The 18,964-nt window shown below is 43.7% G+C and overlaps 1 protein-coding gene across 1 annotated transcript in view; it reads right to left on the bottom strand.

Moving 5' to 3' along the window:
• The window catches only part of LOC311133504 (plasma membrane calcium-transporting ATPase 1-like), a 182,613-nt gene that overhangs the window by 47,554 nt on the left and 116,095 nt on the right, over positions 1-18,964 (bottom strand). Inside the window, exons 8-13 of the mRNA XM_084167000.1 lie at positions 14,501-14,677; positions 11,974-12,188; positions 11,591-11,833; positions 10,854-10,988; positions 10,521-10,630; positions 10,073-10,310 (exon numbers count right to left, since the gene is read on the bottom strand). Coding sequence (XP_084023126.1) covers positions 10,073-10,310; positions 10,521-10,630; positions 10,854-10,988; positions 11,591-11,833; positions 11,974-12,188; positions 14,501-14,677 — 1,118 coding nt within the window. The remainder of the gene's footprint in view (positions 1-10,072; positions 10,311-10,520; positions 10,631-10,853; positions 10,989-11,590; positions 11,834-11,973; positions 12,189-14,500; positions 14,678-18,964) is intronic.

Raw genomic sequence — 18,964 nt, 5'->3', positions numbered from 1 at the left:
AGCTATGTGATGAGTCACTCCTCATTAGACCAATCAGATCACTTATTTATAGATAATCAGAAACCCCCCATAGACGTCTGCCTGTCAATCACACTGTTGAGCCCAACCCCCACACCCCCTTCCCCCACCCCCTCTGCCCTCACACAAACCACTAAACATGTAGCTACACTGTCTACACAACCCTCCCCCCACAATAACACAGAACCCTAAAGAAAAAAATTACTTTGACCAACTATGGTGGAATGCACCCACACTAGCACTGGCAGGCCACCTCATGTAAAGATCCACTCACAGACCTACGATCGCTAACTCTCCAATGTTCCCCGAACAGTTGCCCACATCTCTGGCCTTTAGTCGGAACCATAACATCTCTGAGGCTTTGCATTTTCCTTCAGTAATGCATTTGAATAATACAACGACACAGGTGTTCTTTCCCCATCTATCATGGTAATGATGGGTGCCTCATCTCCAGAATTAATGGGTGATATTATGGAATATTCTACATACCAGTAGCTCATTTCAGAGACTCTGCTGTCACGTAAATATCAGCGCTAAAGTGCACAGCCATTATAAATATCCTAGCATGGCTGCTACAGTACAGTACCTTTCCGCTAGCAGCTAGCCGCCCTTCCCTTCCAACCCTATTGTGAACTGGTAGAGTATCTGTCACCCGCTGGCTACAAAGCTATTTCCATCCACTATGTTATCTGCTGCTGCTTGACATTCAAAATTCTAATGACTATCAGTGAGTCACGTGAAGGACACAGCAAGTGGCGGTCGGGCGGACCAAGGAACTAGCTAATATGTCACAGCCACACTCTTTCAAATGACTGTATTAGCTTTTCTTCAGGATCAGCAGGATTCATAATGCAGTTTCACAAGAGCTCAGTAGGTTCAGCATACTGTCCGCCATATTGGCACCAAATGCTCCTTGATATTACATTTACATTGTAATTCGCAGGTTTACAGGCTCTGGCTGGGCCTATAGAGAAGACTCTTTAGGAGACAAGAGGGCCATTTCAGTCCTCTAGGGTAGCAGTGGAGTGAGGAGGTTTGAACATGAGTGTTCATCTCACTCAATAGGCTACACTTATGTGCAATATGTGTGTGTGTGTGTGTGTGTGTGTGTGTGTGTGTGTGTGTGTGTGTGTGTGTGTGTGTGAGTGTGTGAGAGAGAGAGACTGTGCATGTGTCTGTGTGTGCAGATTAGCTTTTCCGTCATACACCAGCTCTCTGTATGGATACTGGCTGCCTGCAGTTATTGCAGCATAGCATAACTTAGATCACTGGCCTTAAGACACTTATTTGAACAATTTAATTTGATAAATTGTTGATATCAGTGTCATATGCACCCAGTCTCTTATTATAAGATATACCTCGTCTAGAGCTCTTGGTCCTCATGCTCTTATAAGTGGCTTTCAAATTGTTCCTCTCATTGACTTCCGCAGTCAATATGATATCATGTGACTGGAGCCAGTAGGTTCCTGAGCTAATTTAATATATTTAAATGGGGATCAGATGTTTGAGTCACACTGCACCAAAACAGAAAATTCTTTACTGGGCAATTTAACAGATCAACAAAATCATTCAGCAGTGGCTCGGAGGAATCTTATTCTGACAAACAACAGTCCATTAAGACCTCTAGTATATTGGGCTTCATTATCAACATTTCTGATACTGTGGACAACCTCCATACAACCTCCACACAACATAGTACACAGCTAATCTAAGCAGCCATATCCAACATCAGCTCTGAAGGGATCAACTACAAAAAATATATATACGCTTCCGTTCAAAAGTTTGGGGTCACTTAGAAATGTCCTTGTTTTTTTGAAAAAAAATATGTGGGAACTCCTTCAAGACTGTTGGAAAAGCATTCCAGGTGAAGCTGGTTGAGAGAATGCCAAGAGTGTGCAAAGCAGTCATCAAGGCAAAGGGTGGCTATTTGAAGAATCTCAAATATAAATTATATTTTGATTTGTTTAACACTTTCTTGGTTACTACATGATTCCATATGTGCTATTTCATAGTTTTGATGTCTTCACTATTATTCTACAATGTACAGTCGTGGTCAAAAGTTTTGAGAATGACACAAATATTAATTTTCACAAAGTCTGCTGCCTCAGATTTTATGATGGTAATTTGCAAAGACTCCAGAATGTTATTAAGAGTGATCAGATGAATTGCAATTAATTGCAAAGTCCCTCTTTGCCATGAAAATGAAATTAATCCCCCAAAAACATATCCACTGCATTTCAGTCCTGCCACAAAAGGACCAGCTGACATCATGTCAGTGATTCTCTCGTTAACACAGGTGAGAGTGTTGACGAGGACAAGGCTGGAGATCACTCTGTCATGCTGATTGAGTTAGAATAACAGACTGGAAGCTTTAAAAGGAGGGTGGTGCTTGAAATCATTGTTCTTCCTCTGTTAACCATGGTTACCTGCAAGGAAACACGTGCCGTCATCATTGCTTTGCACAAAAAGGGCTTCACAGGCAAGGATATTGCTGCTAGTAAGATTGCACCTAAATCAACCATTTATCGGATCATCAACAACTTCAAGGAGAGATTCAATTGTTGTGAAGAAGGCTTCAGGGCGCCCAAGAAAGTCCAGCAAGCGCCGGGACCGTCTCCTAAAGTTGATTCAGCTGCAGGATCGGGGCACCACCAGTGCAGAGCTTGCTCAGGAATGGCAGCAGGCAGGTGTGAGTGCATCTGCACGCACAGTGAGGCGAAGACTTTTGGAGGATGGCCTGGTGTCAAGAAGGGCAGCGAGGAAGCCACTTCTCTCCAGGAAAAACATCAGGGACAGACTGATATTCTGCAAAAGGTACAGGGATTGGGCTGCTGAGGACTGGGGTAAAGTCATTTTCTCTGATGAATCCCCTTTCCGATTGTTTGGGGCATCCGGAAAAAATCTTGTCCGGAGAAGACAAGGTGAGCACTACCATCAGTCCTGTGTCATGCCAACAGTAAAGCATCCTGAGACCATTCATGTGTGGGGTTGCTTCTCAGCCAAGGGAGTGGGCTCACTCACAATTTTGCCTAAGAACACAGCCATGAATAAAGAATGGTACCAACACATCCTCCGAGAGCAACTTCTCCCAACGAACAATGCCTTTTCCAGCATTATGGAGCACCTTGCCATGAGGCAAAAGTGATAACTAAGTGGCTCGGGGAACAAAACACCGACATTTTGAGTCCATGGCCAGGAAACTCCCCAGACCTTACTCTCATTGAGAACTTGTGGTCAATCCTCAAGAGGCGGGCGGACAAACAAAAACCCACAAATTCTGACAAACTCCAAGCATTGACTATGCAAGAATGGGCTGCCAACAGTCAGGATGTGGCCCAGAAGTTAATTGACAGCATGCCAGGGCGGATTGCAGCGGTCTTGAAAAAGAAGGGTAACTACATAAACTTAATGTAATTGTCAATAAAAGCCGTTGACACTTATGGAATGCTTGTAGTTATACTTCATTATTCCATAGTAAAATCTGACATAAATATCTAAAAACACTGAAGCAGAAAACTTTGTGAAGACCAATACTTGTGTCATTCTCAAAACTTTTGACCACGACTGTAGAAAATAGTAAAAATAAAGAAAAACCCTTGAACGAGTAGGTTTCTCCAAACTTTTGACTGGTACAGTGCCTTCGGAAAGTATTCAGACCTCTTGACTTTTTCCACATTTTGTTAGGTTACAGCCTTATTCTAAAATTGATTACACCCCCCCCCCCCCAATCAATCTGCACACAATACCCCATAATAATTGATTTTTTTGCTAATTTATAAAAAATAACATTTACATAAGTATTCAGACCCTTTACTCAATACTTTGGGGAGTTTCTCCCATTCTTCTCTGCAGATCCTCTCAGAGAGGTCCCCAAGAACACAGCTATTTTCAGGTCTCTCCAAAGATGTTCGATTGGGTTCAAGTCTGGACTCTGGCTGGGCCACTTAAGGACATCCAGAGACTTGTCCCGAAGCCACTCGTGCATTGTCTTGGCTGTGTGCATAAGGTCGTTGTCCTGTTGGAAGGTGAACCTTCGCCCCAGTCTGAGGTCCTAAGCGCTCTGGAGCAGGTTTCATCAAGGATCTCTCTGTACTTTGCTCTGTTCATCTTTGCCTCGATCCTGACTAGTCTCCCTGCCACTGAAAAACATCCCCACAGCATGATGCTGCCACCACCATGCTTCACGGTAGGGATGGTGCCAGGTTTCCTCCAGACGTGACGCTTGGCATTCAGACCAAAGAGTTCAATCTTGGTTTCATCAGACCAGAGAATCTTGTTTCTCATGGTCTGAGAGTCTATAGGTGCCTTTTGACAAACTCCAAGCAGGCTGTCATGGGCCTTTTACTGAGGAGTGGCTTCCGTCTGGCCACTCTACCATAAAGGCCTGATTGGTGGAGTGCTGCAGAGATGGTTGTCCTTCTGGAAGGTTCTCCCATCTCCACAGAGGAACTCTAGAGCTCTGTCAGGGTGACCATTGGGTTCTTGGTCACCTCCCTGACCAAGGCCCTTCTCCCCCAATTGCTCAGTTTGGCCGGGCGGCCAGCTCTAGGAAGAGTCTTGGTGGTTCCAAACTTTTTCTATTTAGGAATGATGGCGGCCACTGTGTTCTTGGGGACCTGCAGACATTTTTTGTTACCTTTCCCCAGATCTGTGCCTTGACACAATCCTGTCTCGGAGCTCTACGGACAATTCCTTCAACCTCATGGCTTGGCTTTTGTTCTGACATGCACTGTCAACTGTGGGACCTTATATAGACAGGTGTGTGCCTTTCCAAATTATGTCCAATCAATTGAATTTACCACAGGTGGACTCCAATCATGTTGTAGAAACATCTCAAGGATGATCAATGGAAACAGGATGCACCCGAGCTCAATTTCGTGTCTCATAGCAAAGGGTCTGAATACTTATGTAAATAAGGTATTTCCGTTTTTTTCTTTTAATAAATTTGCAAACATTTCTAAAAACCCGTTTTCACTTTGTCATTATAGGGTATTGTGTGTAGATTGAGGATAAGTTTTTATTTTTTAATCCATTTTAGAATAAGGCTGTAATGTAACAAAATGTGGAAAAGTCAAGGGGTCTGAATACATTCTGAAGGCACTGTATATATATATATATATATATATATATACACACACACACACACACACAGTGAGGGAAAAAAGGATTTGATCCCCTGCTGATTTTGTACATTTGCCCACTGACAAAGACGTGATCAGTCTATAATTTGAATGGTAGGTTTATTTGAACAGTGAAAGAATGAATAACAACAAACAAATCCAGAAAAACGCATGTCAAAAATGTTATGAATTGATTTGCATTTAAAGTGGGGGAAAAAAGTATTTAGTCAGCCACCAATTGTGCAAGTTCTCTCACTTAAAAAGATGAGAGAGGCCTGTAATTTTCATCATAGGTACACGTCAACTATGACAGACAAATTGAGAAAAAAATATCCAGAAAATCACATTGTAGGTTTTTTAATGAATTTATTTGCAAATTATGGTGGAAAATAAGTATTTGGTCACCTACAAACAAGCAAGATTTCTGGCTCTCACAGACCTGTAACTTCTTCTGTAAGAGGCTCCTCTGTCCTCCACTCGTTACCTGTATGAACTTGTTATCAGTATAAAAGACACCTGTCCACAACCTCAAACAGTCACACTCCAAACTCCACTATGGCCAAGACCAAAGAGCTGTCAAAGGACACCAGAAACAAAATTGTAGACCTGCACCAGGCTGGGAAGACTGAATCTGCAATAGGTACGCAGCTTGGTTTGAAGAAATCAACTGTGGGAGCAATTATTAGGAAATGGAAGACATACAAGACCACTGATAATCTCCCTCGATCTGGGGCTCCACGCAAGATCTCACCCCGTGGGGTCAAAATGATCACAAGAACGGTGAGCAAAAATCCCAGAACCACACGTGGGGACCTAGTGAATGACCTGCAGAGAGCTGGGACCAAAGTAACAAAGCCTACCATCAGTAACACACTACGCCGCCAGGGACTCAAATCCTGCAGTGCCAGACGTGTTTTCCTGCTTAAGCCAGTACATGTCCAGGCCCGTCTGAAGTTTGCTAGAGTGCATTTGGATGATCCAGAAGAGGATTGGGAGAATGTCATATGGTCAGATGAAACCAAAATAGAACTTTTTGGTAAAAACTCAACTCGTCGTGTTTGGAGGACAAAGAATGCTGAGTTGCATCCAAAGAACACCATACCTACTGTGAAGCATGGGGGTGGAAACATCATGCTTTGGGGCTGTTTTTCTGCAAAGGGACCAGGACGACTGATCCGTGTAAAGCAGTGGTCACCAAACTACGGCCCGCGGGCCGAATACGGCCCGTCAGCACATTTGGCCCGGCCCTCTGAACAATACCAGAGACGCTATCGGATTTTTTTCCTATTTGGCCTCCAGAAAAAAAATCCTAGGCCCGGCCCTGTCAAAGAGAGAACGGAATAATGGCGAAAAGGTTAGGTAAGAGAAAAATTGATTCAGAATGCAGGGTATTTAACCTGCAGTGGACAAACGATTATTTTTTTGTTCAATGCAAAGAAAAGGCTGTTTGTCTCATCTGTCAAGAGACGGTGGCGGTATTCAAAGAATACAATCTTCGCCGACACTATGAATCCCGTCACAAAGACAAGTACGATAGCTTGCAAGGCCAAATACGAGCAGGTGAGGTGAAATTAGCGCTGCTTTTGGAACAAGTGAAAAAGCGCAACTTCGTCCATCTTCCTGCTACCCAAAACCTGTCGACAGAGAACCCAGCGGTCCCGTTCCCAGCTGAAAAGTGCGTGGAAGCACTGGAAATGCTGAAGGCGGAGTTCGGTGTGCGATTCAGTGAACTACATGTTCATGCAAAAGAAATCCGTATTTTTCAGAACCCCTTTGTTGCCGACATTGATGAAGCCCAGCCTTCATATCAGTTTGAGTTGGCTGAGTTACAGAACTGTGATGTTCTGAAAGACGCATTCAAGCCCAACAGTCTCATTGACTTCTATGCCGCCCTCCCAAACGACACATATCCAAACATCAAAAAACACGCAATGAAAATGTCCACAGTTTTTGGCAGCACGTATATCTGCGAGAAAACCTTTTCTCGCATGAAACTGCTGAAAACTCCGATGAGATCAAGATTGACAGATGAACATTTGCATCAGTGCTTGAGACTGGCTGTAACTAGAATGGAACCTGATATTCAACTTCTCACCAGCCAGATGCAGGCCCACAGTTCACACTGATGAACATACATAGGTAAGCTCACTTTTCTGACTTGAATGAGTCATTCTGAGCATAAACAAATATAATCATAATAAAATCTACTGGGATAAAATCCATCTTTACAACCATACTGGTAGTGAAATGTATTGTGCTGTGTAGGTGCTGTATCACTTAGTTCAGTTTCTCAACCTGCTTCCTTTGTGGTTTTCACAGGGAAGTTGATGAGAGAGAGCTGCAAACAGCGGTGTCTACAAGCCTACTGGAACCTACAAAAGGATTATAAGGAAGGAACACAAGAACTTTAAGAGACTGCTCATATGTGTCAGAGAGATTCTGCTCTGACAACTGAGCTGAACTTTTATCTGTTAAGATTGTGCATGGCACAACATAAAGTTAATGTTCCATGGCTTTTTTTTCTATGAAGAACCCAGAGAGAGTTATTTAGTTATTATTTATTTCATAAATAGTGTTATTTATTTCCTGTTTTTTCTGTGAAGAACTCAGAGAGGGATATTTAGTTATTATTTATTTCATTAATAGTGTTATTATTTGTTTCCTGACTTTTTTTCTGTAAAGAACCTGGAAAGGGTTATTTGGTTATGTGTGGCTTTCTGGAAAACAATAAATGTTTTAAGCTCCCCTACGATCGTCACACTTTTTCTGTTACAAACTGACACCGGCCCCCCATCAGAGAAGGGAAAAGTTATGTGGCCCTCACAGGAAAAAGTTTGGGGACCCCTGGTGTAAAGGAAAGAATGAATGGGGCCATGTATCGTGAGATTTTGAGTGAAAACCTCCTTCCATCAGCAAGGGCATTGAAGATGAAACGTGGCTGGGTCTTTCAGCATGACAATGATCCCAAACACACCACCCGGGCAACCAAGGAGTGGCTTCGTAAGAAGCATTTCAAGGTCCTGGAGTGGCCTAGCCAGTCTCCAGATCTCAACCCTATAGAAAATCTTTGGAGGGAGTTGAAAGTCCGTGTTGCCCAGCGACAGCCCCAAAACATCACTGCTCTAGAGGAGATCTGCATGGAGGAATGGGCCAAAATACCAGCAACAGTGTGTGAAAACCTTGTGAAGACTTACAGAAAACGTTTGACCTGTGTCATTGCCAACAAAGGGTATATAACAAAGTATTGAGAAACTTTTGTTATTGACCAAATACTTATTTTCCACCATAATTTGCAAATAAATTCATGAAAAATCCTACAATGTGATTTTCTGGATTTTTTTTCTCATTTTGTCTGTCATAGTTGACGTGTACCTATGATGAAAATTACAGGCCTCTCTCATCTTTTTAAGTGGGAGAACTTGCACAATTGGTGGCTGACTAAATACTTTTTTTTCCCCACTGTAAGTATTTGACCCCTCTTCAAAACATGACTTCGTACTTGGTGGCAAAACCCTTGTTGGCAATCACAGAGGTCAGACGTTTCTTGTAGGTTTGCACACATCTCAGGAGGGATTTTGTCCCACTCCTCTTTGCAGATCTTCTCCAACTCATTAAGGTTTCGAGCCTGACGTTTGGCAACTCAAACCTTCAGCTCCCTCCACAGATTTTCTATGGGATTAAGGTCTGGAGACTGGCTAAGCCACTCCAGGACCTTAATGTGCTTCTTCTTGAGCCACTCCTTTGTTGCCTTGGCCGTGTGTTTTGGGTCATTGTCATGCTGGAATATCCTTCCACAACCCATTTTCAATGCCCTGGCTGAGGGAAGGAGGTTCTCACCCAAGATTTAACGGTACATGGCACCGTCCATCGTCCCTTTGATGCGGTGAAGTTGTCCTGTCCCCTTAGCAGAAAAACACCCCCAAAGCATAATGTTTCCACCTCCATGTTTGACGGTGGGGATGGTGTTCTTGGGGTCATAGGCAGCATTCCTCCTCCTCCAAACACGGCGAGTTGAGTTGATGCCAAAGAGCTCAATTTTGGTCTCATCTGACCACAACACTTTCACCCAGTTCTCCTCTGAATCATTCAGATGTTCATTGGCAAACTTCAGACGGGCCTGTATATGTGCTTTCTTGAGCAGGGTTACCTTGCGGGCGCTGCAGGATTTCAGTCCTTCACGGCGTAGTGTGTTACCAATTGTTTTCTTGGTGACCAGCTGCCTTGAGATCATTGAAAAGATCCTCCCGTGTAGTTCTGGGCTGATTCCTCAGCGTTCTCATGATCATTGCAACTCCACAAGGTGAGATCTTGCATGGAGCCCCAGGCCGAGGGAGATTGACAGTTATTTTGTGTTTCTTCCATTTGCGAATAATCGCTCCAACTGTGGTCACCTTCTCACCAAGCTGCTTGGCGATGGTCTTGTAGCCCATTCCAGCCTTGTGTAGGTCTACAATCTTGTCCCTGACATCCTTGGAGAGCTCTTTGGTCTTGGCCATGGTGGAGAGTTTGGAATCTGATTGATTGATTGCTTCTGTGGACAGGTGTCTTTTATACAGGTAACAAACTGAGATTAGGAGCACTCCCTTTAAGAGTGTGCTCTAATCTCAGCTCGTTGCCTGTATAAAAGACACTTGGGAGGCAGAAATCTTTCTGATTGAGAGGGGGTCAAATACTTATTTCCCTCATTAAAATGCAAATCAATTCATAACATGCATTTTTCTGGATTTTTTTGTTGTTATTCTGTCTCTCACTGTTCAAATAAACCTACCATTAAAATTATAGACTGATCATTTCTTTGTCAGTGGGCAAACATACAAAATCAGCAGGGGATCAAATACCTTTTTTCCCTCACTGTATATATGCACTTTCTGATCAGGTAGAGTGTCCACCAGAGCTTGTTTTGTTCAGGTTGAATGAGTCTGTCCATGTCTCACCTCAGGTCTGACGGGGTCCTCGATGCCGACCACACAGATGCAGGTGAGCTCGTTGAGGATATCGGCCTCGTTGTCCCAGTCTGGTTCTCCTGCCTCAGCAGGGAAGTCCCTGTACGCCACACAGATGGTCCTCAGACCGTCACAGGCCATGGGCTCAATCACCACCTTCACCATTTCATCACGGTCCTTAGGCTTGAAGATACGTGGCTCCCCGTTGGTGTCCAGGATACGGGAACATCTAGAGGGCAAGGAGGGAAGGAAGATGAGGGGAGGGTGAGAGAAGAGATAGGAGGGGGAGGAGTGAAGGAGGAGATATGTTTGCCAACTCTCTCATAAAGTATCATCACATCACAGACGATCAACTCCATATTTCTGTATGTCTATCTCTGTGTATCCATTCATCAACTAAATATATGACTAATCCCTCCCTCCCCCTTCCTTTCCGTACTTGCGTAGGACGATCTCGGAGGCTCCCTTGCTGTACATGCGAAAGCCACTACCATCAGTGTTCTTCAGCACTGTGCTCATGCTCTTACGGGATGAGTTGAAGGTGTACACCTGGAAACAGACCACTCAGTTAGTTATAACTACCATATTATCACAATATGCTATATTACTATAGTACAGAAGTTTGTGTATAAGTTAGCTCGCTGTAGGAAAAATGGGCAGTATGTTATTTGTACATTTCGTCTTGGAGCCACACAGAACACACATATATAATTTATATAAGTTACAGATTGCACCTTTAACTTCATTGATACATTTTGAAGCAGCTACATACCTTGTACAGCTTCTCCTCAGGAATCTCTTCCCTGATTGGCTGGTAGTCCCTCTTCAGCTCCAGCACGAAGCCCAATAGGGAGCACTCTGTCTTGTTGCCAACGTGGCGGGGCAGACCTCCCTCCTTCTCTGGAGACTGGAGTAACAAACAACATTTTACACACACCCTACATACCGTATGCTACAAACATGTATATTTCATGAAGAAGGCATACAGTAAAAGGAACATTGAGATATGCATCATACAGAGTGTAAAAGCAACCATGAAGATATTCACTAGAGAAGAAGATGCATTTGTAAGGATGTGCACACACTGCATAGAGACGTCATGAAGATCCAAATTGAGGCGCTATGGTCCATGGAACGAGCAAAGATGAGTGACGGATTCTCCTAAGGGCTAGTGAAAGCCTGTGTCTTCAGTCTTATGTGATTACCTGGTGGTATTGATGAGCTGATGAATGAATGGATGGAAAGCAGCATCATGTTTCTGGAATGCCATTATGGACCATCTTTACTGAAGAGTGGGACGAAATTAGCGTGTGCTTCAAGTGCCTCACGTAAGGATTTGTGTGTGTGTGTGTGTGTGTGTTTGCATGTGTGAGCGGTGAAGGTTTATCGTGATTGCTCGTTCAATTTCTGCTATTTCTGTGTGTGCCTCTCACTCATTCACTCACTCTCTCACTCACTCTCTCACCCACTCTCTCTCACTCACTCACTCTCTCTATCTCTCTCACTCACCAGGATCTTAGTAGTATAGGCTGAGTTGATGGCGATGCTGTTGACCAGGACCTCCAGTGTGGATGGTTTGATGACGTCGGGTTCCGGTACTTTCTTGTAGTGTGTGTCTCCCAAGTAGGCCTGCACCACGGTCATACGGTTCATGGTGAGGGTGCCCGTCTTGTCGGAGCAGATGGTCGTAGCGTTCCCCATGGTCTCACACGCATCCAGGTGACGCACCAGGTTATTGTCTTTCATCATTTTCTATACAGGGGACAAGTAGAGGTCAGTGCTGTGTGTGTGTGTACCCTGACAGAGTAAGTCTGGGAGATGATGGCAGCTAGCAACAGCCCCTCTGGCACTGCCACTACCAGCACTGTGTGTGTGTGTTGGTTTGTGTGTACCTTGACAGAGTAGGCCAGAGAGATGGTGACGGCTAGAGGCAGCCCCTCAGGCACAGCCACCACCAGCACAGTGACTCCGATGATGAAGAACTTGACAAAGTACTGGATGTAGATGGGGGTACACTCCTTCAGCCATGGGCGACCCTGCACCCCGAAAGTGTCGATCACGAAGTACAGAATGAGAATGATCACCGTCACTGCTGACATGATCAGACCTGGGCAAATGAAACAAAGTAGACTGTTGCTATCTGGCAGTCAAATCCAGGAGCAGGCATGTAATAATATAATATAATAATAATATGCCATTTAGCAGACGCTTTTATCCAAAGCGACTTACAGTCATGCGTGCATACATTTTTTTCTTGTGTATGGGTGGTCCCGGGGATCGAACCCACTACCCTGGCGTTACAAGCGCCGTGCTCTACCAGCTGAGCTACAGAGGACCAATGTAGGACCTTAATTTGATCACCCTGCTGCAGGAGGACATCTTAAACTTGTAGTGTATTTGAGGTTTAAAAAGGCTTCTGAAGTTTGTAATTTCCACTTCGAAATTTCAGACTTGATTTTCCCATACGAAAAATGTTTTAACCCCTACAAAAATGTCCATTCATTAAAAGCCACATAACAATTCACATTTCCTGTTGCTGCAGGATTATTTTCCTGCTGTAGCAAACTGCCTCAAACTAAGATCCTACATCTGTATGCACACCTGTGGCTTGCGAAAGTATTCACCCCCCTTGGCATATCTTATTTTGTTGCCTTACAACCTGGAATTTAAATGGATTTTGGGGGGTTTGTATCATTTGATTTACACAACATGCCTATCACTTTGAAGATGCAACATATTTTTTATTGTGAAACAAACAATAAGACAAAAAAACAGAAAACTTGAGCTTGCATAACTATTCAACCCCCCAAATTCAATACTTTGTAGAGCCACCTTTTGCAGCAATTACAGCTGCAAGTCTCTTGGGGTATGTCTCCATAACCTTGGCACATCTAGCCACTGGGATTTTTGCCCATTCTTCAAGGCAAAACTGCTCCAGCTCCTTCAAGCTGGATGGGTTCCGCTGGTGTACAGCAATCTTTAAGTCATACCACAGATTCTCAATTGGATTGAGGTCTGGGCTTTGACTAGGCCATTCCAAGACATTTAAACGTTTTCCCTTAAACCACTCGAGTGTTGCTTTAGCAGTATGTTTAGGGTCATTGTCCTGCTGGAAGGTGAACCTCCGTCCTAGTCTCAAATCTCTGGAAGACAGAAACAGGTTTCCCTGAATAATTTCCCTGTATTTAGCGCCATCCATCATTCCTTCAATTCTGACCAGTTTCACAGTCCCTGCCGATGAAAAACATTCCCACAGCATTACGCTGCCACCACCATGCTTCACTGTGGGGATGGTGTTCTCGGGGTGATGAGAGGTGTTGGGTTTGCGCCAGACATAGCGTTTTCCTTGATGGCCAAAAAGCAAAAAAATTTCTCATCTGACCAGAGTACCTTCTTCCATATGTTTGGGGAGTCTCCCACATGCCTTTTGGCGAACACCAAACGTGTTTCCTTATTTTTTTCTTTAAGCAATGGCTTTTTTCAGGCCACTCTTCCGTAAAGCCCAGCTCTGTGGAGTGTACGGCTTAAAGTGGTACTATGGACATATACTCCAATCTCCGCTGTGGAGCTTTGCAGATCCTTCAGGGTTATCTTTGGTCTCTTTGTTGCCTCTCTGATTAATTCCCTCCTTGCCTGGTCCGTGAGTTTCGGTGGGCGGCCCTCTCTTGGCAGGTTTGTTGTGGTGCCATATTCTTTCCATTTTTTAATAATGGATTTAATGGTGCTCTGTGAGATGTTCAAAGTTTTGGATATTTTTTTATAACCCAACCCTGATCTGTACTTCTCCACAACTTTGTCCCTGACCTGTTTGGAGAGCTCCTTGGTCTTCATGGTGCCGCTTGCTTGGTGGTGCCCCTTGCTTAGTGGTGTTGCAGACTCTGGGGCCTTTCAGAACAGGTGTATATATACTGAGATCATGTGACAGATCATGTGACACTTAGATTGCACACAGGTGGACTTCATTTAACTAATTATGTGACTTCTGAAGGTAATTGGCTGCACCAGATCTTATTTAGGGGCTTCATAGCAAAGGGGGTGAATACATATGCACGCACCACTTTTCCGTTATTTATTTTGTACGAATTTTTTGAAACAAGTTATTTTTTAAATTTCACTTCACCAATTTGGACTATTTTGTGTATGTCCATTACATGAAATCCAAATAAAATTCAATTTAAATTACAGGTTGTAATGCAACAAAATAGGAAAACCGCCAAGGGGGATGAATACTTTTGTAAGGCACTGTACCTGCCTTCCCGATCTGCATGGTCTGTGTGTGTGTGTGTGTGTGTGTGTGTGTGTGTGTGTGTGTGTGTGTGTGTGTGTGTGTGTGTGTGTAAAATGTATCTATCTTTCTGTGTATGTGCGTGTGTCTCTATGTGTGCCTGTGTATACGTGTATCTCTGCCTCTGTCCTCACCTGCCTTCCCGATCAGCACGGCCAGTTTGGTGAGTTTGCCCTGCAGCACAGACTTCTCCTTCTTTGTGATCTGAACCCTCTTCACCTGTTTGACCTCCACCTCCGGCTCCTTCTCCTCGGACTCAACCTCACTCTTCAGGGGCTGGATCTCCAGGGCAATGCCGTCCTGGGTCTTAGCTATGGGACAGGGTAGAGGGATGGGGAAATAGGTAGGGTAGAGGGAGGTGGAGGATGGCAATTAGTGTGGTGGAAAAGTTTGGGGAGGGTAAAGAGGGTAGTGATATGAGGTTGGAGATGGTTGGTGGTGCGGTTTTGGGGGGTTGGGGAGAGGAGCAGGAACAGACATTCCAAAAAGGAGGAGGCAGGAAGAAGGGGGATCGAGGAGGGGTTGGGGTGAAGGGTAGAGAGACACAGAGAGGTTGTGGTTCAGTTACGGTTGGAAGAGAGACAGAAACACGGTCACCAGACCACCAGACTCAGGTCCTGAGCAGTGATCCACTAAACCAACTCAGCTGTGGATCACTTAATCTCTTAAACCAGAACAGATCCCTTAATGTGATCAACACTGCTGTTATTATTTGTTAGCTGTCAGTTTGGAGAGTTCAGCAAATGTGATTTATTCTACATTAAAGTAAAATTAGTACTCAATAATTAACTGATTGATTGTTTAAATACTCAAATGCATAAAATAAACATTACGAAAACAGGGAAGTATTGGAAAGAGTAAACACACAACACAGAATTCTTCAGGAAATGCTTGAGATAAAAGTAAGGATTTAATTATACAAAACTGATTTGTAGCAGCAATTTAACACTATACAACTTGTCCCAGATGGCGCATTTCCATACAGGATTTACCCCAGTGTTTCAGCCAAAAGGCTCAGATTTTTCTGTTTCCATCTATACGGGCCGGCACCCGTGTCTCACCTGGGGCCAAAGCCAGGCCACTGGTACTTTTCAGCTGCATTTACATAACAATGGCTAACTGTGAACACCTTCTCACATAGCAACTGTGTTGATGATGCAGAGGGTGTGATTCTGCTCTACACAAGTCTTTAGTGTCACTCTCCAGATGGACACACAATTACACTAGAGTAAACATTAACATAAAACACTGGCAACACACTGGTGTGGGGGTAAGTCTCCATGGAAATGCAGCAAGAAGAGTCTATGGACACAGTTTTACAGCATACGTATAACAGAGAATATATTCAGAAAATCGAGATACAGGTTGTAAATTCTACAATGGTTCCTTTGCGGGGGATTGTCAACTGAACATATTTAATCTCTGCTACTGAGCTCAGTCATGTTTTACAAATGCAAATAAGATATTTGCATTTCACCACTTCAATAGCTTATATTTGCTCTGTTTGTTCTCTAGCTCTGTCTCTTTTACAGTAGAAATACTTCACAATATCTAAGGGTGAGTCTAATAAAGGTGCTAAAGTAAAAGATGAATAAAGATATCAGTATTCTATGGTAATCAGCGTCATATGCATTGCTATGGATTCTATTTGTGGCCCATGCAACACTCAACACCAGTCAATTTACAATCTAGTCGGATCATTTTGTACCTACACTACTAGTCAAAAGTTTGGACACACCTACTCATTGAAGGGTTTTTATTTATTTTTACTATTTTCTACATTGTAGAATAATAGTGAAGACATCACAACTATGAAATAACACATTTGGCATGTAGTAACCAAAAAATTTGTTAAACAAATCAAAATATATTTTATATTTGAGATTATTCAAATAGCCACCCTTTGCCTTGATGACAACTTTGCACACTCTTGAAATTCTCTCAACCAGCTTCATGAGGTAGTCACCTGGAATGCATTTCAATTAACAGGTGTGCCTTCTTAAAAGTTAATTTGTGGAATTTCTTTCCTTCTTAATGCATTTTAGCCAATCAGTTGTGTTGTGACACGGTAGGGGGGGTATACAGAAGATAGCCCTATTTGGTAAAAGACCAAGACCATACTATGGCAAGAACTGCTCAAATAAGCAAAGAGAAACGACAGTCCATCATTACTTTAAGACATGAAGGTCAGCCAATACGGAACATTTCAAGAACTTTGAAAGTTTCTTCAAGTGCAGTCGCAAAAACCATCAAGCGCTATGATGAAACTGGCTCTCATGAGGACCGCCACAGGAATGTAAGACCCAGATTTACCTCTGCTGCAGAGGATAAGTTCATAGAGACACATCTCAACATCAGCTGTTCAGAGGGGACTGTGTGAATCAGGCCTTCATGGTCGAATTGCTGCAAAGAAACCACTACTAAAGGACACCAATAATAAGAAGAGACCTGCTTGGGCCAAGAAACACAAGCAATGGACAATAGACCGGTGGAAATGTGTCCTTTGGTCTGGAGTCCAAATTGGAAATGTTTTGTTCAAACCGCTGTGTCTTTGTGAGACGGGGTGTGGGTGAACGGATGATCTCTGCATGTGTAGTTACCACCGTAAAGCATGGAGGAGGAGGTGTTATGGTGTGGGGGTGCTTTGCTGGTGACACTGTCTGTGATTTATTTAGAATTCAAGGCACACTTAACCAGCATGGCTACCACAGCATTCTGCAGCGATACGCCATCCCATCTGGTTTGGGCTTAGTGGGACTATCATTTGTTTTTCAACAGGAAAATGACCCAACACACCTCCAGGCTGAGTAAGGGCTATTTTACCAAGAAGGAGAGTGATGGAGAGCCGCATCAGATGACCTGGCCTCCACAATCCCCAGACCTCAACACAATTGAGATGGTTTGGGATGAGTCGGATGGCAGAGTGAAGGAAAAGCAGCCAACAAGTGCTCAGCATACATGACAGTACTGTGCAGCCGTCTTCATCGACCTGGCCAAGGCTTTCGACTCTGTCAACCACCGCATTCTTATTGGCAGACTAAATAGCCTTGGTTTCTCAAATGACTGCCTCGCCTGGTTCACCAACTACTTCTCAGATATAGTTCAGTGTGTCAAATCGGAGGGCCTGTTGTCTGGACCTATGGCAGTCTCTATGGGGGTGCCACAGGGTTCAATTCTTGGGCCGACACTTTTCTCCGTGTATATCAATGATGTCGCTCTTGCTGCTGGTGACTCTCAGATCCACCTCTACGCAGACGACACCATTTTGTATGCATCTGGCCCTTCATTGGACACTGTGTTAACAAACCTCCAAACGAGCTTCAATGCCATACAACAATCCTTCAGTAGCCTCCAACTGCTCTTAAACACTAGTAAAACTAAATGCATGCTTTTCAATCGAACGCTGCTGGCACCCGCCCACCCGACTAGAATCACCACTCTCGACGGGTCTGACCTAGAGTATGTGGACAACTACAAATACCTAGGTGTCTGGTTAGACTGTAAACTCAACTTCCAGACTCACATAAAGAATCTCCAATCCAAAGTTAAATCTAGAATCGGCTTCCTATTTCGCAATAAAGCCTCCTTCACTCATGCTGCCAAACATGCCCTCGTAAAACTGACTATCCTACCGATCCTTGACTTCGGCGATGTAATTTACAAAATAGCCTCCAACACTCTACTCAGCAAATTGGATGTAGTCTATCACAGTGCCATCCGTTTTGTCTCCAAAGCCCCATACACTACCCACCACTGTGACCTGTACGCTCTTGTTGGCTGGTCCTCACTACATGTTCGTCGTCAAACCCACTGGCTCCAGGCCATCTATAAATCACTGCTAGGCAAATCCCCGCCTTATCTTAGCTCATTGGTCACCATAGCAGCACCCACCCGTAGTCTGCGCTCCAGCAGGTATATCTCACTGGTCATTCCCAAAGCCAACACCTCCTTTGGCCGCCATTCCTTCCAGTTCTCTGCTGCCAATGACTGGAACGAATTGCAAAAATCTCTGAAGCTGGAGACTCTTATCTCCCTCAATAACTTTAAGCATCAGTTGTCAGAGCACCTTACCGATCACTGCACCTGTACACAGCCCATCTGAAATTAGCCCACCCAACTACCTCATCCCTATATTGTTATTTATTTTGCTCTTTTGCACCCCAGTATCTCTATTTGCACATAATCTCTTGCACATCTAGCATTCCAGTGTTAATACTATTGTAATTATTCTGCACTATAGCCTATTTATTGCCTTACCTCCATAACTTGCTACATTTGCACACACTGTATATATATTTTCTGTTGTATTTCTGACTTTATGTTTTTTACCCCATATGTAACTCTGTGTTGTTTTTATTGCACTACTTTGCTTTATCTTGGCCAGGTCGCAGTTGTAAATGAGAACCTGTTCTCAACTGGCTTACCTGGTTAAATAAAGGTGAAATAAAATAAAAAAAATAAAAAATGGGAGCTCCTTCAAGACTGTTGGAAAAGCATTCCAGGTGAAGCTGATTGAGAGACTGCCAAGAGTGTGCCAAGCTGTCATCAAGGCAAAGGGTGGCTATTTGAAGAAACTAAAATATAAAATATATTTTGAT

The sequence above is a fragment of the Coregonus lavaretus genome, assembly GCF_964263955.1.
Source record: "Coregonus lavaretus genome assembly, chromosome: 8".
Classification (NCBI taxonomy): Eukaryota; Metazoa; Chordata; class Actinopteri; order Salmoniformes; family Salmonidae; genus Coregonus; species Coregonus lavaretus.
The sequence above is the reverse complement of the archived record's forward strand: the minus strand, read 5'-3'. Positions and strand labels throughout refer to the sequence as shown.